The sequence below is a fragment of the Ornithodoros turicata genome, chromosome 8 (genome assembly GCF_037126465.1).
Source record: "Ornithodoros turicata isolate Travis chromosome 8, ASM3712646v1, whole genome shotgun sequence".
NCBI classification, from domain to species: Eukaryota; Metazoa; Arthropoda; class Arachnida; order Ixodida; family Argasidae; genus Ornithodoros; species Ornithodoros turicata.
In genome coordinates, this window is record NC_088208.1 from 40,251,357 (window position 1) to 40,275,100 (window position 23,744).

Here is a 23,744-nt window from a genome sequence, read left to right on the forward strand (position 1 = left end):
TGCTGCAGACACTCAAACTGAAGTGCAAGCTCGCAACATATGCAATGAATGGTGGCATCATAATAGACAAATGTTGCATTTTGACCACGTTTATCACCACCTCCTTTAATTTTCCGAGACTGCGCAGGCAAAAGACGTTGCCTCAGTCTGGTGAAACGTTAGAAGAGATTTCCGAATAATCTGAGGTCTCCACGAAAAATGACCCTCAAAGACGGCCTGTTATCTGGAACATATCCAATTTTTGCCGTATTGCATTTAGCTCGAGCGCTGTTAAAGTACAGAAAAAGTGTAACTCCGAACACCCACGAGACAAGGGATGGGGCGCAGGCAAGCTGGTGTTAATAGGTCTTCCGCATGGCTCTCCGAACACCCGCCCGGTCCGCAACATCCGTATCCCGGAAAAGAGGTGTGGCGGGTTTGCGAACTTTGCTCCCCCTCGGAAAAAGATATTGGGAATTCCCGTGGTTGCCAGCTCAAGATCTTTATGGTACATTGGAGCAAACCTGCACTTTAAGGGCACTCCTGTTGCCCCACGATGAGTTGCACTGTGATGCGGAACATCTGCACCGGACCATTGCCCTTCTGGCTTCCTTTCTGCTGCGCACGTACAAATAAACCCAGAAAAAAGTATTCTCAGTGATGCGCCTTGTGCCTCCACTTGTGCTTGTGCATGGAGGACCTGCGATGCGTGATGAAGCTGCACGAGCTGCACTTGAACGGCTTCTCGCCGGTGTGTGTCCTCTCGTGGGTGGTCACAGTGTCCTTCCGCGTCGAACTGAAGGCGCAATATCGGCATTTGAACGGCTTCTCGCGAGTGTGCGTCCTCAGGTGCTCGGTCAAGTGTCCACCGTGTCTGGTCGCATAAGGGCAGAAGATGCACTCTAAAAATATAGGACAGATAGTTGAAATGTTAGGCAAGCACCTCCTGTGTTGGTGGATGACGCGTGGTCCATTTGATTCTAGCTTTTCTTTTTTGCGCCAGAGGTATTGTAATGATGGTGGCGTCTGAGGACAAAATAGAAGCAACGTTGCCACATCGCTCTCACTAGACACACACACACACACAGACAGGAGGATGAAATGTGCAGCAACCTCTTGTCACATGACCTGACTTTTAGCAACCCATGTGGCTACCTCTGGTCACAGTTCTACGCCAACCGTTTGTGCAGCTCGAGTGCGTTAAATATGAGAATGGTCATTGAGAATAGTACATCGAAATAAATGGTCACAGTTCGGGGTACACTAAACCAACCATTTGTGCAGTTCAAGCGCATTAAATAAGAGAATGGTCATCAATACTAGTACGGCCATATAGATCACCTAAAGGCAGCACATCGCACATCGGCACACTTTCACGTTTAAAATGTGCGCCTTAAAGTCTCAAACAGCTGCTAGCACACTGTCGAGACAAAACCGGTACCTTCTGCTTTATTTCGAATTCCTCATTGGTACGTTCACGACCACAATTCGACAGCGATGTTGAGCACAAGTAATTCGTGCATGACGGGACCAGAGAGCTTTCGCAGTATCGCTAGGGCGAATTTTGAGAATGGTGTACTCTTTCGTGATTGGTCACACAGAGGCTGTAGACAGACGTATAGGAACAAAGCTTGCACTTGAACTGTTTTGCACCACACTGCTTGTTGTGCATCTTCCGCTCGTGCAACCTGAGGTTCCCGCTGTGCGAGGTGGCGTAAGGGCAGGACCGGCACTTGTACGGCTTCTCGCCGGTGTGCAACCTCTCGTGCGTCGTGATTCCGTCCTTTCTCGTCGAACTGAAGCCACAATATCGGCACTTGAACGGCCTCTCACCGGTGTGTGTCCTCAAGTGCATGTTGAAGTGACCGCTGTGCCTCGTCGTATAAGGGCACAAGTTGCAGTGGTACAGAGCCCGTGGATTAGACTCTGAAACGAAAGAGCCAGCATGTTGAACTGAAGGATGTTTGGTGAACGCAAATGTAACGCATAGATTGTAAACTTTAGATCCATGTTGTCAAGGGCAGAGAACAATAGTCTAACCCCCACATCAATGGTATCTATTCTACTGTTTGCTTTCGTGTATCAATAAGCCCATAAAATCTGAGTGAAATACAGGTATACTGACAAATACGTAACAAAGCCTTTGCCATCAAACCTGAAAGCGAGACACATATAATAACATGTTTAGCACTAAACAAACATCATAAGACACATACACATCTAAGACATCAGGATGATTTTCTCCGTTGGTGGGCACTAGAAAATAAATAAACAAAAATCATTCCAGTCATCATCGAGTCTGCAATCTGTTTCAACCAATTGAACAGAGCATGGTCCGACATTTTTTTTTATTAGGTGCTTTTCAGAAATTAGAGGGTGAAGATTGGTGCTGTTATGTAATCAATAATTTTAGTCGAAGTCTACTTGTGCATTTGAGTGTTACCATGCAGGTTAAAGTAAAAACGAGCTTTTAGGCAACATCACATGTGGTAAAAACCTACAACATGTGCATACGGAAAATGCGTGTGTTTTTCAACTCATAGTAACCATTACAGGTTGCTACCCTGTCTGTGCCGCATTTACTTGGAAATTAAACATCTGTACTGGGTGTCAGAACAGGTGTTGCCATGTATTCAAATGGAGCTACGCAGTCTTGTCTTCAAATGGTGTCATTCCTCGCTCTTTGGAGAAGGGCTTCACAATGTATTGATCTCCCACTGGAACGAGATACAAAAGTAACTGTGATATTCATAGAGATATGCGCGGTTATATCGGAGGAGAAATTCAGCATGCAGCCATACACGTAACTCTCAATCGACCCTTCTCAACACCAGTCAACGTACTGTTCCTTTAAAGTAAAAACGAGGGGAGGTAGAGTATACAGAAGAGAAACTCAGTGTGAGTGCACACGGTTTCTCCACCGCGAGTTTTCTTCGTTCACAATCACCTGTTATTCCACAAGCTTACTGAGTCACCGGCACGCTGAAGGGATCGGTGCAAGGAGGTGGGTACGATAAGATCCTGTCGCGTTCATGTACACATATCTCTGGCTAGAAAAAAAGGGTAACAATTCCGCGCAAGACACAAGCAACACAAGGACAGAGACGACGGGACATTGTCGTCGTTTCTTGTTCCGTCTCGCTGTACAAAACGTCCACGTTTCGCTCATCTTGTGGCGTGTCACGACTCTGCGCGACACGAACAAACATCCAGTGCAGCGACGACGGGAGTCGCTGTCTTGCAGTTTTTGAAATTGAAAACAAAAACTCTCGTATAAGTCCCGGGACGACGGGCTCCGGACGGACGACTCCGCAAATGGATTGTGGATTCAAGCTGAAGCCTTCAAGAGCTGTCTCGACCACCGCTCTTGAAACGACTCCAGGCCAAAGCACCACTTGTCGCCACACGAAACGATCGTAGAAACAAGCAAAAAAAAAGAAAGAAAAAGGTTCAACATAACAAGCAAGCAGCTGGCAAAAAATAAAAAAAAAACGTCACATCCGGTTCGGAACGCATCACTTCCGATGGCGATCGGGAGCCACCGTCGCCGTTGTTTACTAACAAGTATGTTCAAAGATGCCGCCAAGAGCACGTATCTTAGGCGAATTCAAAAGAAGAGGCTCTTCTGAATGGGCTTTACCGCGGTATTCCAGCTTGGCGACCCTCAAGGTGTAGCATGTAAGTGCACTTGTGAACCTGTTCAAGCCAAACTAGGTTATTGTGTCCCTTTACCTAGTATCGTAACGTGACGGCGGGTACTTGCTCTGGCAGGTGCTTCGAACAGTTGGTGCATATGGTGCATACATACCCTATGCGTATGATGAGTACGAAAGTGAGGCAGTGGCAAGTGACATCAGCGCGCGTGTTCAAAATTTACGATGGATAGGACCTTTTCCTTTAAATCGCTGTCAAAACATCGCGAGAATGACACTAGTGTTTGCTGCACAGCGAAGCAGACGGTATTCGATACCCGTTTCGCGAGAAGGGCGCACAATCTATTATCGCGCATGGCATACACGAAGGCGCACCTGTTGAAAAACAGAAAACACTACATCGGAGCTGACGATGTTATCTGTGGCAGATTCAACGGGCACAACAATACGTTCTGGAAGATTGAATCCAAGACAGAACAGTACAAATATGCCATTGAGAGTTTGCAGCAGGACCTGCCCAGTACTCGTTTTCCCGATCACTTCAGCCACGTCGTCGTCTTTCTGGACAATTATTTGTCTACCATCTGCAAGATACGTGACATCTACGAAATGGATCGCATCGAACGGCTCGTAGCGTGGATGCATTGGTCAAAATTTGGGCCTTCGCTGCAGCCAGAGAGCGTACATTTTGCTCCACCGCAGCGTGGCTGGGATGTCGAACCTCATCTGTCCGTTGCCTCGAGTTACGAGGAGTTGCAAGTACTAGAACGAGAGAGTGAGGCTTTATACAATAGGTTTCAGAGTGTTCACCAGGAGAGTAGACAGATTGAGCGGAAGATTGTGGAAATAGCGACACTGCTGGCTGAAATATCGCGCAGGGCGTCCCAGCATGCGGAAGCTGTCGAGAGAGTCGCGAAGAACTTCGGGTCATCCACGGATATGCTGCGCGGTGCAAACGGGGAACTGCGGCAAGCACGTCGGAAGGGAATCTACTCTGAAGCGACAGTGTCCCTCTTGATATTTCTTTTGTCACTTAGCATGCTTTTGCTGCATTGGATCATTTCATGAGTGTGTATGGATAAGCTCAATAAATTGGTGTCGCAGTATCTGGATGTCTGTCTTAGTCAGAGTGCATCCTACAGACCCCCTTTAATGGAGCTCCATGACGTAGTCATAGCCGTACGAAAGTATCCTGCTTCGGCTAAATGTGTTGAGAATTGTTGATACCGTTGTAGGATGGAAGAGCACACAGTCGTCCCTGGACAGGACTACTGCTTCCTGCAGAATGTCCTAGTGGACGGAGGCAGCCAGTTTGGAGTATCTGCTCTGGCTTTCGATTCTCACGAAGAGCTGCTCTGGATGGGCAATCAAGGGGTACGTACCGGGTTCCTTCAGAGATGTTCGGGCCTGTTCGATTTTCTTAACTATTGCCCAGGAAAATGGGATTCTGGGGGCATTGTACATTTCCCAATGCAATTTACGCTGTCCAGGGCCACGTGACATCCTACTACACCTCGGAGTTGCAGAAATACACGTCTTTCCAAATCCACGCAACAGAGGAGGTGCGTCAGGTGTGTACGGTGGAAGCCGGTCTACTGTCCCTCACCAGTCATGCCCTACGGCTCAGCAATCGAAGAGGACTCACTGTCTTCCACCACACGTAGGTCACCCTCTCCCGTAACCACCATCCTCTAGAGGGACGAAAAGTGAAAAATTCACTTATCCGGTGAAAGTACATTGAAACGAAGCCTCAGGTTGGAGCTGCCCATGTTTTGAACAGAGACTGTGCGTCACATTAAGCTCACGCGCCTAGAACGATACTGTGGCGACCTAAGCGTAATTTGTTGAACACTCATTAACGTATTATTAAGGCCTACAATATGTATGAAATATGGAGGTTCAGTCAGGTGTTTTCCCCCTTTCAGACGCACGCATGAAACAGCTTTTGTTTAATGGGGTCGACATTGCGTTTTAAAGCTACAAGAAGTGTTGATGGGGATAGCTGCAGAGCCATAAAGCTATGTTTTTCTATGAGAAAATCATCTATAGTTGTGTTGTAACGCAAAACTGCTACCTGTTCGTACTGTAGAAGACTGGACTGAGCCTTATCAACACAACCTAGATACAGAACGAAGAAGATACACTTAATACCTCCTCTCACTCCTTCGCACATAGACATATAAAGTCGGCCAATCGCAGCAGTCAGCCATGGTGACAGCCAATCGCCACAGAAGATTTTAAAGCACAGGCTTTCTGTGGCTACCAGAGGCCACCCATGTGGCTGTTGACGGATCGTAACCATGGCTACGACCACCGAGAGCAAGGTTGTGATTGGCTGACTCTTAATTGTTACGTCACGTCGCTCAAGCGATCAGGTTTTGTATATAGGTGGCATTGCCCTAACCATAGACCGGAAACAGTCCCCTATTGGCTGTTTTGGTTGTCAAAAAATATTTTAGTGTAATTGTCCTGGGAAAATTTGCTTTCAGGTCGGAAGAGTTTGCAGACATGCACTGCATGGCAGCGCTCTCTGGTGACCGCCTGCTGGCTGGCGGAAACCAAGAATCTTTGGTAGAGCTCGACCTTACTCGAGGAAGCATAGTGTCAAGTGCTCCTTGCCCAGGCGGCTGCGCTGTCATCAGACGACATCCACGGTTCATCTGCTGCGCAGATTTTACGGGCAAGGTTAGTCCTAGTGTTTGGATTTTTAAGCTTCGGAACCAATCCAGCGATAAAGACGAGATGATGAGGTAAGATGAAATAAAGGTAAGAAGCTGTAAATGAAACCAGATCAACAGAATTCCTTATTGGATGTCATTTGAACATTTTATTCGTGTGACATTTGGAATGGGGTCTATGTTCTGTGCGTCTATACTTGACCAGTTACATATAAATGTTGACTTACTAAAAAATATAATTGAAATAATTAATTGGCTCAAATAACCAATTTACTCCAACAAATTCTACTTTTGTCAGTAGTATCACCTCAGCGCAGAATTTTACGTACAAAGCTTGTACTGTCTCGGAACTCCTTAATAGTCGCGAAAAATGTTTACTGCTCCTTCAATGCCCTCCTGACTTACGTCTGCTATCTTTGTCTGCGTCCAGGTGTCTCTGCGTGACCCCGTGACTATGAAGGAGGAAAATTCCCTAGAGTCCCTCTCCGGAACCGGTCTTCTGTCGGACTTCGACGTCCAGGGAAATATGGTGGTCACTTGCGGATTCACTAACAGGTGAGATCGCCTTTCTCATTGACGAAACGTCGTCTGCAAAATCTCACTTGGCATTTCATACCTTCCAGGCACGGAGCACTGGCGGTGGATATGTTCATCAAGGTGTACGACCTCCGGGTGATGCGAGCTGTTACACCCATTCAGATGATGTTCCCACCATCGCTGCTCCGATTTGTGCCAGCTTTCACATCGCGCCTCTTTGTCGTTTCTCAGGCAGGTGGAACCGTCTGTGTAGTAAGAAAGGAGGTCGGAACGTGACACAATCTCTAAAACCCCAGTGCTGGGACAAATGGTATCAGACACACACTTTGTTCCACCAATGCAGTACTCGAAAAATAGACCTTCACCACTTAAGACCCATATAGTCATCATGTTGTTCTATCTTCTTGGGCATATGCCTCGTTTGTGTCACTGCAAAGTGTTACAAAAACGCATACGCCCGTCATCCTCAGCAAATGAGGAGCATATGTTATACGGTGAAGTTTGCTTTTAGAGCAAACCTTCTGGAAGCTTCAGAGAATGGGGTAAAACAAAACGAATGTCACAAAAGAGACTGGCTTTGCATTACTTGAACATTACTTACCGGGCGGACAACGCTTCATTTTTCAGTATTCCTTCGCAACATGTGACATTCAGTCAGTGTCTATATTGTGGCATAGGATAGGATGTACATAACATTCAAACAGAAAAATTTATCTGATATACTCTTTACAGTAACTATACAAAACATATTTTTGTTAACCGTCACCCTACCGTTGAAATTTAGAGGTGAAATATGGTTGAAATGAAACTCAGTGTACCAAAATTGCTTCGTCGTGGTCGTTATGGGCATTCTGCGTTGTAAATGGAATTATTGTAGAAAAGTAAAAATGGTTTTAATCTCTTTTCAAAGACCGGCCAGTTTCAATTGGTGGACACCAGCAGTGCCAGCCAATCGTCCTACATCTACCAGATGGAAACAGCAGGCACCAGGGTTCTCTGCTTTGACACCTCTTCGTCTTGCCAGTGCCTTGCTTTTGGAGATGCTACGGGTAAGAAACACTTAAGGCCTGAACACAGGTGTACAACAAAACTTTCTGACGTTCAATTTTTGTATCAAAATATCGGAAAATTGGAAAAGTAACCGTTAGTGAGGCCATTGGAGCCATCAAGCATAATGGGCTTTTGACAGATCCAGTAATCTGACTAGTAGACCTGTGCGACAGTATCAGAGGGAAATATTTTCAGTTTGTCAAAAAGTACAGGCCGTAAAAATGCGAACAAATAAACTAGAGGCTGCACATCCCAGTGATGTAATGTGTATTCCAATATCCAAAATGGAGAGGATTTTTTTCTTACTATATTTCATTCTGACTGAAAAGCTGAAGACAAACTTCTCGGAATGGGCACAAAGTTATGGAATTTTCTAAAGTGAGATATTCGAATTGGCTTTTTTATGAATATCCAAATTGGATTTTCGAGTGAAAGAAATCATTCGAATTTAATTTACAATCTGCGTGAAACATTCATATCGGAAATTTTGCTATTCACGCAGCTCTGCTGACTAGACAAAAACAAGTCATTTTCAGTTGGTCGATACCAAGAAATGGTTGGTACCACTGTTGAGTATGATCTGTCGACAAATGCCGACAGCTTGTAAGTCTTCTGTGACAATATAGAAAAATCTTTAGGTGCATAAAAGAGAATTTGTTAAATTTTTAAATGTTTTAAATGTCAGACACACAACAAACTTTTTCCCTTTCTGCTAGGGTACCTTCACCTCTACGGTGCCAGTTCGCACGTCAGTTTCAACAACTTCAGCAATCCGACGGAGTTTGCAGATCCAGTGAGTCCGTTTTTGCCTTTGGATTGCCCGAGCGTTGCATGAAACATTTCCTCATGTGGAACCCAGGAGGAGCCTTTCCACCCGATCGACATAAACGACGAGATAGCGGCGTTGGCATCTATACCCATGCCTTACTGCAGTTCCAGGCTGGTGTCAGACCTTCCCAAGAAGTTGACAAAATATGTCTACAGGTGATTGCTACACTGCAGTCGATACGGTTGATATGATTGGTACGACGAGTGATTACGTCGGTAAAACTGCAGGAAGCCAGTGCCAGTGGACCCAGTCATCCTGAGCAGCATGAAAATGGTGGGCTCTGTTGGCTATGCACCCAATCCGGGACTGTGGAGGCGCAACGAGGTGCGGTACCCTCGGGAAACGTCCAGTTCCAAAGAAACGAGTGAGGGCCATCGCATTTTGTAGGATACCTTATTTTATGTACCGTAATTTCACGCATATTAGCCACGGCTTATGCGCTTTTTTTTTTTCTCACGGATGCCCTGCGGCTTATTTGATCTGACTATTTTTTCCTGGTATTTTTCCCGTACGCCGGTTTTAGAGAAAGGGCCGACAGTGTCTCTGGAACAGCACTGCCCTGCCGATGCACGAAGAGTGCGTAACAGGGACTGGTCCACATTCGAGTAGACTGATCTTCCTGGTGCATTCCCCCGAGCAGCTTTAACGAAAGTGGTGACACTGATTCGCGTCTTCTGGAAGACCACTGACCCATCAATCCACGAAAAACGCCCAACAAGGGTACAATCCGATCTTCGTAGAACTCTAGAACTGACCTGCTTTGTTGTACACTTCGCCGATCCCGGAGTATGGACCACAGGGTTTATGGCCTTCTCTATGGTCTCCTTTGTCGCACAAATCAGTCGTCTCGTATTGCCCGCGGCTTATCTGCGAGTGCAGCTTATCTGCCAGAAAATTTTCGAAACGTTTCTAATAACGCGTCCTGCACCTTATCTCCGGTGCGGCTTATATGCGTGAAATTACGGTATTTAATTCATGGGCGTTCCCAGGACTTTTTCCAGGGGAGGGCAAAGAGCTTCCAAGGGGAGGCAAAGCGTGCAACCGTTGGACACTGGAAATAGAATGATGATGACCAGAACCACTGATATGCACGGTGGGATCCGATGGATAAGATTCGGATTATTGTAGCGAGATCCGACCATTGTGACCTTGCGAGTAAAGCACTGTCAATTCCCACAACCGCCCCCCTTACCCCACTCTCGGAACGCCCATGATTGAATCGCCCAAGATTTTCTATGGCACAAGATGCAGCTCTGTTTTCCTCTTTTTCCAGCAGCACCATGAGTTTCCGCATGAAACGGGATTCATAATGAAACCATTTTTGCTCCATTATGCAGAAGCTAATGTTAGAACAGTGCAAAAGAAGGTCGCGCACATAAAGCGAAACTCATGAATGCAAAAAAAAAAAAGAAGTCACATATTATTGCAAGTACACTGTGTCTATCACAATATTTTAATACTGTTCTCAGATTTTTTTTTTTTTTTTCTGCCCTATTGTTATGAATTTTGACGAAAAATGCGCGCGAGAGTCGTGCAAATATGGTAGTATATGGCATAGGTGGCCCATTATGTGTTGTCTGTGCAGCGTCGAACAGAAGGTGTGATATGCTTACAGAGTCCACTTTTGTTTTGGCCGCAGGAGAAGATGCGGACATAATCCCGCAGCTGTACAAAAAGATTGATGTCAAGTACTCGAGAATGGGAATTGAGGACTTTGACTTCAACCTGTATAACAGGACATGCTTTGCCGGCTTAGAAACAAACCTTCCCAATGCCTATTGCAACAATATGATTCAGGTAAGTCCTCCACTCTGAGAACTGTGTGGGTGTTTTGCAAGATGAGCCTTCTGCAGTGAGTCGTGCTACTGTTGGTTATGCTGTTGGATGTTGCAGCTTTGTGATTAGATTGATCAGATTAATTTTTGATTGATTTAAGATTTATTTATTATTAATAAGTGATTAAGATTTGATTGATCAGATTAAAGAGCATAAGTGGGAGAGCGCACATTTTTCTTTAATCACTGATGTGGCTGACTGGAATCCAGCAACAATAACAGCTGGGATTTTTTTAAATGGGAAGTTTAATGTTAGCACGGCGAAGCAACTATCGTGTACAGTCGTGATGGAGAGAGGGACAGCAGGAAGGAGTGGGGGACAGGGGTGTTAGTATGCATCCTGGGCCGGCTTCAGGAGGAACTGTACCGATATTCGTCCGGAAAGTCTTGGGAAAACCCAGGGAAAACCTCAGACTGCACAGCCGATGGCGGGATTCGAACCCGCGTTATGTCCCAGTCTGTGTGTAGAAAGTGATCATCCAACCACTATAGGAACTGGTCACAACTGGGAGGTAAAGGGTTCAGTTACACCAATGGCTGCAGTACGAGGTTTTGAATTGACTTCCATAGGTTTTCCTAGAGGACATTACAGTTAGGTACCCATAAAGTGACCCCCCTTTCTGCTGTACTCTCCCCATCTGTCTACATCTGTATGCCACTCATATCTACAGTTGTGTCGTGTAGCTGACGCAAAGTGATCAAAAACAACGAAGAAATTAAGACGGATACCCTGCACAAATCCTTGACAGTGCTAACATGAACTAATAAGCATGCACATACACAAAGTGAGAACGTGAATGCCTAAACTAAACTTTTAGAAGCTCTAGTGACTATGTTTTATAAACTGTTTTAGGTGCTGTACTTTATCGCGCCCCTGAGATGTGCCGTCATGAATCACACCTGCCAGCGGGAATTTTGTCTAGCTTGCGAACTGGGATTTCTGTTCCACATGCTGGACACAGCTCAGGGTATTCCCTGCCAGGTGAGGGGCCACGTTTTTTTTATGTAGCAAACACTGAGTTGAAGTACTGGAAGGTTGGTGGGACTGAAGCTAAAAGTGCCCCTCCTAACAAGCGAATACGGTTAAAGCCCCTAGGTTTCTGCGGTGGAAAATTTACTTTCCCACAAAGTGGTACATATTTACAACTTTGTGGGATTCCATGGACAAGAGAAGACGAGCAAAAAAAAGTACAGCATGCTCCCAAGATCACATACTGAGTCGTCGTGCATGCTTTTCCAGCCTTTCGTAACTTTTTCAGCAGCGCAAAGAAAGTTAGACTCTACTCTGTCAATCTCTCTGCGAGCATTGCTGTCATTAAATTTCCCTTCATCGCGGCACTTTCAGCCTTGTAAGTGTCACCATTATCAGTGGTGTCAGGCATCGCAGTCTCAACTGGTAGGGTTTATCCCACGAAAATGTCGCAGAGCCCGTTGAAATCGTTGCATAATTCTGTAAGATATCAAATATTCCACGAAAAATGGAAGACTCTGAGGGAGGTAGCTGGTTCCGCGATATTTCACGGAAAGCTAGGGGCTCTGAAACAATTATATATAAATACGGTATTTGCTGAAGTATATACTAAATATGGGTACTTGTTGGAAAAAGCCAAACATTTCAAGCATGATAGTATAGTCTCTTAATCCGTGTCGTAACACAAAAACAAGCTTCAATATTTTTTTCCAAACAAACCTCGCTCCCTTCCCAGGCCAGCAACTTCCTGCGCGCATTCCGCACTATTCCGGAGGCCTCTGCCCTGGGACTGATACTGTCCGATTCGGACGATGCCCGCAAGAAGGTCAACTTCCCACGTCTTGTGCAGAGCTGGACGCGCTTTGTTTTACAGCAGATTCATTCCGTAAGTTTACATTTCGGTACCCAACGGGGGGACGCTTGCTCACCAGAGTTTAGGCTTAGGAAGAGTCCTGCTGAAATTCTTTGGAGTATACGTACCATTTTCCAAGTAATTACAAGATTCTTGGAAGTCTGGGGTTTGCCCAAATGATTTGTCGGAGTTTGGCTGATCAGTTGTCCTCGAGAAAATGAAATACTTCTCGATGAGGAGGTTAAATGATAAATGTGAGGCTGTGTTATCAATTATCGTGTATAAAATGTATTTAGTCTCATAATCAATGCAAGTAGCACCCCCCAGCATGTGGTTCCAAGAATGCTGACTCAAATGCTTCGTAATATAATGGTCGTTGAGTGCGCATCGCGTGTCGAGACACAGTCTTTTTCTCGTGTGTAATGTAATGTGGTGCTGCATTTTGGGGTAAAAAAGTACGTTAATTATGTGAGTAAACACAGTAATTGTAGCAGTGTTCTAAAAAAATGCTATACTGACTGTACTATAGCAAGCTAACTACTAACTAAGCTAAGCTAAGCATGCTAAAATACTAGCATACTAGACTATGCTAAATGAACAAGCAACGCGCAACACGCTTACTGGCAGAGTCCCAAGAAAGAAAAATCCCAAGCTGACATGTGGTTCTGCATGACCTCATCAGGTCATGACCGCCCTTGTTTCTCCCAGAAAGATGGGGATTACAGATAAGAAGGAGGGGGAGATATGAGGAACATTAGGGAAACAATCGCAGCGTGTTGGAGAAGCCTATGGGCTTTGTTTTCCCGCGTTCGCAAGGACCGGTTTCGCAAGAACAGACCAATGAAAATAGTACGTGGTAAGCAACGCGAGCGTCAAGAAATGCTACGTGTAAAGCGGCCATGAAATGCATCGAGTTCGATGGCTGTTCGGTCGGGGAACCTGAATGACTCCTTCTACACCGGAACTATGGCTTATGCGGGTACAAGCTAATGAGGTTTCACTGGTAAAACATTTATAGCTAGTAGTGTAAGAGAAAATACCCTGCTTCCAGTGTAAGTGTCCTCTCAGATCTTTGTCATGTCTGCTGTTGCACGTGCTGCCTCATGTGTATCGGATTGCATCTGCCATGTACCTCCAGTATACGCAGCCACGGTATACGTCAAACGTCAGGTGATCTCCATTATGGACATCTGTTACTAGTGTGCAATCTTCACACAGTCGTGTGGCTATTGAATGCTGGTGTATGGGGAGATTATGTGGGCTTATGGTAAGAATAAAAACTTTCATATCGTGTGAGGTGGTGTTTCTAGAAATGTGTAATGCAGCACACGGACATGGGAGTACGAAAGTGTAATGTATTATAAGTTGCAACAGCGTCTGCTCTAGTAAATAGTGTTTTTGCTTAGGAAACTTTGGGCGTTGTTGACGAAGAGGCCCAGAAAACAGAGTAAGGCAGAACAACAATCATGGGACAATGCAATACAGCAATAATGTCTCTCGTGTTTGACTCAGGAAGACCACGGAGATGGAGTCACCTGTAAGCAAACTCTTTGGCTGGACACTCATCAACTCCAACCAGTGCCGCTGTGGGAGTGTACGTCAAAAAGAATCGACCACTCTCCTTTGCTCTCTCGTTTACCCACCAGGTAAGTGCAAATCTTTGAAGCGACGAGTCTCCTTTAACCATGGACCGGCAACATGTGAGGACTGCGGATTTTGTGTGTTTCTGCGGATAAGGTTTCACATTTCATGTGCAGTACTCTTACGTGTTTCTTTATAATTTCTTATGGCAATTTTTCAAGGTTGCTGGTGCAAACATACACTAGCTAGCTAGCATGTGATCACGTTGCGAACAGCACTACTTGCAATTGTTCTGGTTGCAGTCCTTCTTTCTGGATTTGTCGTGAAAATTTTCAAAAATATTCTATGGAATTTACTGAAATGTTGCCTGTTGAGTGTAGAGGGAGCACTACAACAGTCCTGTATCTGTAAAGAAATTAATTAAACAAACGAGAAACGTTGCAGAACGCAGCGCACAGTGTTGCTAAAGTATCACATCCCAAGAGAAGAAAAGTGTACAGCACCTTTTAATGGTGTGATCAAGTGCTGTTAGCTGTAGGCAAGACTATGGTATAAGAAGTACAGAATGTTTATACTGCAAAACCATAACCTACTCATACTCTGTGGTGACGCAGTTCCTGAAAAGGGGATTTCCCAGTACCCATTCACAGCCATTTTGGAAAGGAGCCTCTGTCTGGAAAGCAGCATGCCCACATGGTGCGAAAAGTGTGAAAAATACCAACCCACGGTAAAAAATCAATTGTGCCTCTGCAGTGCCACCCAACATTTGATTCGCGCACTTCTCAGTTGCAGAGCAAGCGGCTCAAGTCCCTTCCCGACATTCTGACCATCAGCTCGGGCTTAGAGAATCAGCAAGATCTCAGTTTCTGGCAGGCACAGGTTGAAGTAGGTTCTTGCTCTCATACCTTTGTTAGATTTCAATGCAGAGGCATCGAAACTTCCTTACCACACGGGAGGAGCTGATTTCAAAGGACTGGAGCACGCAGAAAAAAGAAATCATAGTAATAGAGTGACACATGTTACATGTAGCGTAGAAATACTCCAAATATGTTAAACAGCGAGTAACTTGAGTAAAGCTAATCTTGCACTATGTGTATAACAGGCATATAGATACCTTTAGGTTTAATTTGTCATAGGAAAATGCCAGATGGGCAGTGAATATGTTTGTGTCAACTAAGAAATTTTCCATACTACTAAAAAAAAAGGAAAACACGTGCCGAAGTAAGGAAAATTTGTACAATTGAACGTGCAAATCCTGTAAAAATCTGCCTTAACAGATGGAATGTCATACATCTCCATGAAAAAGGGTGAGGCCCCAGCAGTTTGAGCTTGTTTGGGGCTAGCCACCGTTCTTACACACGCTGTTCAGTGCCCATGTTTAGGTACATCAAGAAAAGTTACAATGTTATCAATTTAATTGCGTGTCCTTTGAGAATCACAAAGTTCAAGTCTTAAATTGTTATAACATTCGTGCACAGCTCTTCGGCAGCAAGGAGCAGAAGGGGAACTTCCGGAATGCACCAGTCGCGAAACGCTGTCGCTACGGCAACTGCTGCTCCCGACCTGGCTGTAAGTTCTTCCATGACAGAGATAAGACGAAAAGGCAAGTCACATTTTGTGCTTCCTATGGGTTGGCATGAAGGGCAAGGGCATCCCAGGGGGCAATCTTGCGTGTATAGAGAATGTCAGCGAGATTTATTTCCTCAAAATATAGGCAATTAGTTCCAGTTTTGGAACTTCTCCGAAGGGCAAACTTAGAGCCGTTGAACGTCCTAAGGAAGTTGCACAGGTTGAAGTTCCTCTACTTAGTATACAATGGTTGTCTAGGTATTGGTCCTGTATCTTATCTTCACCCACTAGTGTGCCCGTCAATGAGACTCGGGGGCCAGTTTCACCAATGCCAGTTAAGAGTTGATGGTTAACTCGAAATTATGTCTCACTCGTCTTTTTCCAACGTAAGATAGCATTACTGGAATTCACCTTACATCACTAACTGGCGTTATTGAAAGATAATTGATGGCAAACTTCAAGTTTAATGGATACTTGATATCTTGGCTTAAAGTTAATCGGCATTGGTGAAACGGGGCCTCAATCACTCAAAAGCAGTCTTTCCAAAGCATCCACTGATGGTTTCAAGTATTTATGTTTTTTCTAAACCATTGAGAAATGAAATGTATTGTGCCCGCCGGATCTGTCGGACGCCTTTGTTAAGCAACTAGAAACTTTGTATTGATAGGCATGATCTCTACTTATAGGTTGTTTGAGTTGGTGGTTGTGGGGTGCCTTCTTGTTATATTTAGAGTTAATTTTTCTTTCAAAGTGTTCTGCTTCTACGTATAAATGTTGTTTGAAGTGTATTATTTAAACCTCACAGTGCACGTTGAGTGTACCTGCTTGGGACTTGGACGTGCAGTTTTGCTAAATAAAAAAATAATTAACATTTTTTTGTTACAGGTACACACAGATAGATGCATCGCTCCATACGACTGCATCCTCCTGGCTGCCGCTTTCAATTCGCATCAAACTCGACGAAGACGGCGTAGTCTCCATCGCACGTGCTGACTGCAAGGTACTCGCGTTCTTTAAACATTATCCTTTCCAATGTTTCCCTCTCACTCGAGCTATTTTTATACAAATTGCCATCTTTTGAACATCCAGCCGAGGATGATCTTGGCAGAGGTGAGTTCGGATAACGTTTACAGTGTCAGCATCCACGCTGTACCCATGCTTCTAAGATCGTGCAACCGTTCTGCTCGAAATAGGCGCACATAAGTGCGCATTTACCGCTGAGCATACAAACTTTTTTGGAACATCATGTTCCTAAACAGTTTCCACGCTTCTTCACAGTGTGTCTTCCCACAGTGTTCCAGTTATAGCGATTAGCTTTGCAGAAATGGATGGCACACATTGAGACGAAAACTTTGATTCATAAATACCCCCTCATTCACGTTGGGCACATTGGCAGCAGGACCGGTGCTTACTTGCGGATATGCATGCAGTTTTGTGTATTAATTTTATCCGCATCTCTTTCTAGCTGCTCAGTTTCAACCTTGAAGTCAGTATATTGTGTGGATACACAAATATGACCACACCTTCGCATACCCTTAACAATGACTCCCCATCTGTCCCTGGTGTCCAGACAGGGCTTGACTGTTCTAACTGGACACTCTCCTTTTGCCAGGACAACGAAGACGACAAAGAAGAAGCAGACGACTCTCTGTATGAGCTCGTGGCTGTAGTGTCTGTAGTGAACAACACCCGAAGCAATATCGTCAGCTGTGTAAGGGTGGGGCCATCGTACCACCTACGACACCAAGGTGGAGCAGCCGTTCACTGGTACCTCTTCAACGACTTCACCATCCTGCCTATCACGCCAGTAAGCTTTCTTGCCCTCTAGTGTTGGATATGGTGTTGGCTAATGTTGGCCGTTTTTAGGAAGAAGCTGTGTGGCTCCCTCTGGACTGGAAGTTGCCCTGCGTGTTGTACTACAGTTTGGCAAAACTAAATGCTAAGCACAATTCCTCAGGTAGTGCCACCATTATGGTAGTGATGGAGCGGCGTTATTTCTGGTATTAAAGGGACCATGAAGAGATCCTTAAGACCTCTGTAGGCAATCCTAATCCATTCCTGGTAGTGCTTGCCCGGTCGTGTGGTGTGTCACGGTGTGGAGTTATGAACGGAGCATTATTAGAATAATGCAGATATTAACTACATAGAAACCACAGCCAAAGAAGGCAACTGCTGCGACTTTACCATTGCAGGCTCATTGCGCTTTGCGGGCAAAGAAACTAGATGCCTAGACGTCAGAAGTAGGTGACCTTGGAATAACTTTGGCATGAGCAAATGATGCACATAACATTTGGCCACTTGTAGGGGGTGTCAGGCGACCGTATTGAATGTAATGTGGCAAGAATTTGATATATTTCAGATAAAAGTCATCCTTGAGAGTCATTCTCTATTGAGAACTGAGATTTTTAGGGATCTCTTCATATTCCCTTTAATGGTGTTGGGCTTATGCCTATTGTCACGCAGGAAATTGAATGCCACCTCCAGCTATAATGACTCAATGACTTTCACAGTGCTTGCCTATTGGGTATTAGTAGTTCCTATTGGTACGATAATTATATCATGTAATGTCTACATATTTGGTTCCATTCCAGTGAAGGTTCCCTTGACTGCTGATGTCTTCCTCCAAGACGTATCCCTAGTGTCCCGTAGTGGCCCCTCCCACGTCACCTTCACACCCCTCACCCCGGATGAGATGCTTGGCCAGGGGGACATTGTGGCTATGGATGCCGAATTTGTTACTTTGAACCAAGTCAGTATCTGTCAGCGTCACCTAGTGGCACTTGTAGGGATACTGTTAAGTTGGAGTCCATAAGGATTATAAAAGCGCTAAAAGAGACAAACACAGACGACACAACATAGAGCACTACTTTCAACAATTTAATGGGCTGTCAAACCATCTTCATTTATGCAGCAGGAATTCCCTTTCCCGCTCCACTGGTGTTATATTCTCTGCGCTATAACACACGTGTCATCACCTTTACCAGTTTGACAGTCCATTAAATTGAAAGTAGTGCTCTATGTTGTGTCGTCTGTGTTTGTCTCTTTTAGCGCTTTTATCGTCACGGAAATGTACAAACAACCACAAATGGATGTTTTACCATAAGGATTGTTGAGTACAAAAAAAAAAGAAGTGCAGTTTGTAGCGCCATTGTTGTCATTATAACAATACGAGCCATAGCTGAAAAATAGCTGCTTTCTCCTAAAACAGGCATTTTTTTTATTAAAGTTGTTAGCAGTGTTGGTTATACTTCCTTTTCATGGTTTGTGTAATAACATCCATGTTGCAGGATATTTGGTTTGTTTTCAGAAATGAATGATGACTTTATGTGCCCATTAATTGTGAGCAACATCTAAATCAGAAGTCACTCAAGCCACTTTTTTTTTTGCCAAACGTGTCTGTAGAAGTGTACTTCAAGTGTAATTTAAAATGCTGCATCTTGTTCAAAATGCTGCATGGTTGCCAAAGACCACATTCTGGCAGGCTGACAACTTTCATGAGGACTTAACATATTGAACGCACTAACAAATCAATCTTGTGAAGGGGTAAATCACAGTTGACAAAATTGTTTAGGAATGGGGAAACTCCATGCAAGTTTGCGCTGCATCAGCCCCAACCACCACTACGATTATCTCACTTTGGTCGGGAATTTTTCAAAGAAAGCCGTCACATAACCAGTGCTGCCCCGCAACAAACGTTTAAATAACCTCGGTGGTTATGTGGATGTGATTTCATGTAGATCTCGTCTCGGTATATGGAACATGAACGAGACCAGAAATAGCGAAAGTTTATTAAATGACATTTACGTCATACTTGATCATCAAAAGTAACGTGTCCATCTTGTAATTGGCTGAAGAACGTGATAGAGGGCGCCCTCATACATTAGGTTTAAGATTACCATAGCTCTTTTCCAATCTCTGGGGGAAGAGCACCAAATGTTTTATCTGCTCTTTGTTTCGTTCAAGTGAAACTTCCTCTTCTTACCCTCCATTTATTTATTTATTTGTTTATTTAAATTGTAAAATAACTCGATAGGAAGAAGCAGAAATAAGAAGCGACGGCACACGTTCCACCATACGTCCATCGCACATGTCTGTGGCTCGTATTTCCTGTTTGAGAGGGTAAGCCTGCTTATCACGGACCTTATTATCTTATCAAGAGATAAGATAATCTTTCTCATTGCAGGCAGGGCATGCTGGAAGGTGTGCCATTTATCGATGACTATATTTCCACGCAAGAACAGGTACGCCTTTTTTTAAATAGTGTAACTCGGTGAAGGTAATTAATTAATTAATTGTTAGCGATGCAGAACACTGCACAGTAAAGGGCTGTGGTTTTAGGACTAGACACTACGGTTCTTTGCAAAATTTTTGCAGCAATATAGTCGTGGAAAACAAACGCTTAAAAATGAAAGCCGGCAGTGCAAGCAGCAGAACAGTGGCACCGGCATGAACTGTGGATGCCTCTGTACTCTGTCATTCATTTTGGAACCAGCCATTAAGTACTGGGTGTCTACAAATGAACTGTGTGGACTGTCACTGCATGCCCATTGTATCTTCTCGTGGAACTTTCCAGAACTAGTGCAGTGAGTGCAGCCAAATTACACAGACCTCATATATGGGCAATGTACTGTATCTTTACACCAACAATTGGACCTCTGTACGCAATAAGGGGATAAGTCGACTTATCCCATTTTTACTATTTTTGCTGCAATGACATCTACATACCGGTGTGCACTTGCCAATGAAAATTTAGGACCGTATTGCAATTTATTGGTCCGCTACAGCATGGTGTAAAACAGGAAATACATGTGCGTCAATGGGACGGAAAATCGGATGAGGCCCCTTTTCTCGGTTTGGGGTTTCTCGACTTATCCCCTTATTGCATACAGAGGTTCAATTTTTGGGAAATGACATCACAGATTATGCGGAAACACACGAAAGAACGAGAGACAAATGTACAAAACACTTTTTCTCCTGCATCTTCCATTAGTTAAATGTTCCCTGTTCCGATCATGCACGTTCCCGATTAAAGGCCTAATTCCTGGTAGACTGCTCGATGGATGCCTCAGCAGCGTTCCAGGCGATGTAATTTTCTTGCTCCTTCCATAGGTGGTGGACTACCTGACCCAGTTCTCTGGCATTCAGCCAGGTGACTTGGACGTCACCATCTCCTCCAAGCACCTGACGACGCTCAAGAGTACTTACCAGAAGCTACGCTACCTGGTGGATGAGGGAGTCATATTTGTGGGCCACGGCCTCAAGAATGATTTCCGTGTCATCAACTTGGTGGTAAGCGGGAAGATGTCGTCCCACACTCAACAAGTTGTAGTACCAACATGGAGGAGTGCTTGCAGGTGCCTCCTGAGCAGGTGATTGACACGGTACTACTTTTCCAACTGCCAAACAAGCGGATGGTGTCCTTACGCTTCCTCGCCTGGCACTTTCTAGGTGAGTCTTTCTGGTAAGCTTTCAATGTGGGGTAGTTGGTAGCTGTACAGCATATCTAAAAGCAGCACACTAGACGGAGACGAAAAGGATTAGGCACACCCTTAAAACAGGACTTGACCGCATAGCACGCAGCTAGCCAACTGTAATCCCAAAGAACGTTGTTCTCTCCCCTGATTTGTTGAAAACGGGAGGTGTATGCCTTCTTCTGACAGTTATGCGGTTATGTTAATTGTTGCTAAAAGACCTACATCCCACATTTTTCGCAAATCAAGAGCGATGAGGGTATCAAGATATCAAGCCGGATATCAAGAATACCCGCACATCCACGACCGCCTCATCCGTGGGAATAAAATCTACATGATGAAAGTGTTGCGTGGCACAGACATCCACAAACTTTGCGGAGGCATGCAGTTGTATCCGAGATTTATCCGCACAGATTTAAAATATCTGTCTATAACCACATTCCAGCATCACGCTGTTGTTGTCTGCAGTATAGGAAGTCTCGTTATAGGTCCTCATGCTACAAATTAAGAGAAATACATCCCATATATGTAAAGACATAATAGGCCACATTTACACACTGATCATTCATTGATGATGCATATTTATATGACTTTCTGATATGTTGCCCTCAGTATGTAGAGCATAAATAGGGTTCTTAGTTCTTGGGTTAAACCCGATTTTTCGTGATAGTTGCCCCCCAAACAAATATTCGAGAATTTGGGTAAAACCCGATATCTACCCGAAATCCTTGTGATCCTTCAACTTGTCGTTCTCAGTAAACCGTCGGAAAAGTGAATCATAATATCAGCAAAGAGAGCTATTTGTAACAACATATTTGTCCGCTGTTTATGATCCCCTCCTGCAGGAGTCAAAGGTGAGCTTTTGTGGAGCTCTGACAAGTGTTTGAATACCACGGTGATTTACTATCCCAGTTCCGAGCGGAAATATAAAGATTATTGTTTCTCGTCCCAGTGTCACAGCAGTGGCTCGTTTCATATGCCTTTCGTTTCACCCGAAAATTCCCTGGTGACATATTAGAGCTAATACCGCCCGATGTTTCCCCGAATTCTCGTCTGTAAACAGCACCCGATTTTTCCCTCCCGAATTTGAAAAGTCGTAGAACCCGAAAACGAAGAGCCCTAAGCATAAATAGAGCCTGAAGTTTTAGGGTTTTACCCGATTCTTCCCCGAATTTGCACCCCGAATTGAAGGTTCACCCTTTAGGGTGAAACCCGATTTTTACCCGGTAAATTCCCGTCACTAGAATGCCTGTAGGAATGCATTAACTCGCTTTTTTCGAATCAAATGCAGTTACACCACCGTTTGTACCAAATCACTACAGTTAGTTTGAGTAACTGAGCCCGATTTCTCCCCGAATTTAGCATACCGTCAGTTTTTTTCACCCGAATTCGCACAAATTTAGTGCACACGTTTATTTACCCGATTTTTACCCCCCCCCCCCCCCCCCCCGAATTTAGAAAAAAATATTTCGCGAAAACTTCAGGCTCTAAGCATAAAGCACTTTTGTGTAGAAGATCATGCCTCGGCATTCCTTGTGCAGGCCTCAAAATTCAGTCTAAGATGCACGACTCGATTGAAGATGCCAAGACAGCTTTGCGACTCTATCGCAAATACCAGCAGCTGGACCAAGAAGGTCGTGTGACGGAGGCGCTTAAAGAGATGTACGAGGCTGGACGGAGTCTGTCCTGGAAGGTGCCAGGAACGGAGGAAGATTGATTTATTGATTGAAGGGAGGATGTTTGTGCAGAAATATAAAGTGCGACATAGTGCAAGGACTCTTCACGCCGCATGCCGACTTGCAGAGGACGCTAACAACAAACGTACCTGCTACATTTTCCCCGTGTTCGTATCATCGCAGCTAGGTGGCTCAGTGTAGCCAGCTGCAAAATCTATTACCTTCCGTTTCATTGTTACGTCGGCGTCATCTACGGGTCGTGGCACGAGTTCAAGCTGAAACGGATGACTGCATTGTTCGGCTTCAACGGGCCCCCGATACCCATGGAGCGAGATTTACGTAGTTGTTCCATTTTATTCCTGCATAAGGACAGAGTCTGAAAAAAGTTGCAGTGAAACTAGAAGGAACAGTTTTTGTTTAGAATTTTAAAAAATTGATCGAGGTCAGACATAGCCCAGTACTTTTTCGAGGTATCAGGGGGTGAATGGCTCGGGCAGATCAGCCTGCAAATGCCTTCCATATTTTATAATAGGTGGCACCTCAGTTTTGCGACCAGAAAGAACAATTTTTTAAATTTAGGATCTGGTTCTACTCTGATACTATTATGCAATTCATGTTGACCAATCAGAATGAGTCACGGGTACATGTTCTTGCTCACTAACATTTCTTATTATGTACGGGAATGCCCGGGCGATGAGACGTTGGTTCGACACTTGGTATGACTATTGAAATGTGAGTTTTTCCTATGGAATTGTCGGGTAGGTACAGGTGCATTCAGGGCATCGTGGACATGATCGACGTCTTCCACTGGGTAGGAAAAGATATTAATGTATCTCCATGCTACTCATAACATTCACTTCAAAAGAGTTAACACTAACACGGAAAACGAAAGGTAAAAACGCATTTTTATCTCAACATGTTTCCGCTCAATAAAAGTGGGTTCATACAACTCTGTGCGTCTTATTTCTTAAAGTCACTCCCATATTTAATTGTGTGTACTTCACAATTTCTAAGGTTGGAAGACTTCCTCCCTGCTTTGTTTCCTTTTAAGTATTTCCAGCAG

At 44.5% G+C, this 23,744-nt stretch overlaps 1 protein-coding gene and 1 long non-coding RNA gene across 5 annotated transcripts; one reads left to right on the forward strand and one right to left on the reverse strand.

Moving 5' to 3' along the window:
* Positions 1-1,412: 1,412 nt before the first annotated feature.
* Positions 1,413-3,965, reverse strand: LOC135367347 (uncharacterized). Of its 4 annotated transcripts, none has more exons than XR_010414434.1 (4): positions 3,788-3,965; positions 2,543-2,696; positions 2,196-2,235; positions 1,413-1,905 (listed from the first exon to the last, which is right to left on the reverse strand). It is a non-coding gene; the product is annotated as an uncharacterized LOC135367347 (long non-coding RNA). The 4 variants fall into 4 exon arrangements; XR_010414432.1 differs by lacking the exon at positions 3,788-3,965 and adding an exon at positions 2,927-3,409; XR_010414433.1 differs by lacking the exon at positions 3,788-3,965 and adding an exon at positions 2,781-3,409.
* LOC135367342 (PAN2-PAN3 deadenylation complex catalytic subunit PAN2-like) lies at positions 3,483-23,630 on the forward strand. The gene is made up of 27 exons (XM_064600559.1): positions 3,483-3,657; positions 4,868-5,006; positions 5,123-5,292; positions 6,122-6,317; positions 6,741-6,865; positions 6,934-7,078; positions 7,758-7,896; positions 8,614-8,690; positions 8,757-8,881; positions 8,954-9,090; positions 10,366-10,523; positions 11,415-11,543; positions 12,268-12,417; positions 13,791-13,831; positions 13,897-14,030; positions 14,580-14,692; positions 14,752-14,850; positions 15,444-15,568; positions 16,420-16,534; positions 17,147-17,341; positions 17,401-17,491; positions 18,126-18,283; positions 19,568-19,653; positions 19,718-19,775; positions 20,644-20,823; positions 20,889-20,982; positions 22,547-23,630. Coding segments are annotated over exons 1-27 (3,357 nt in total). The 5' UTR covers positions 3,483-3,655; the 3' UTR covers positions 22,723-23,630.
* The last annotated feature ends 114 nt before the right edge of the window (positions 23,631-23,744 follow it).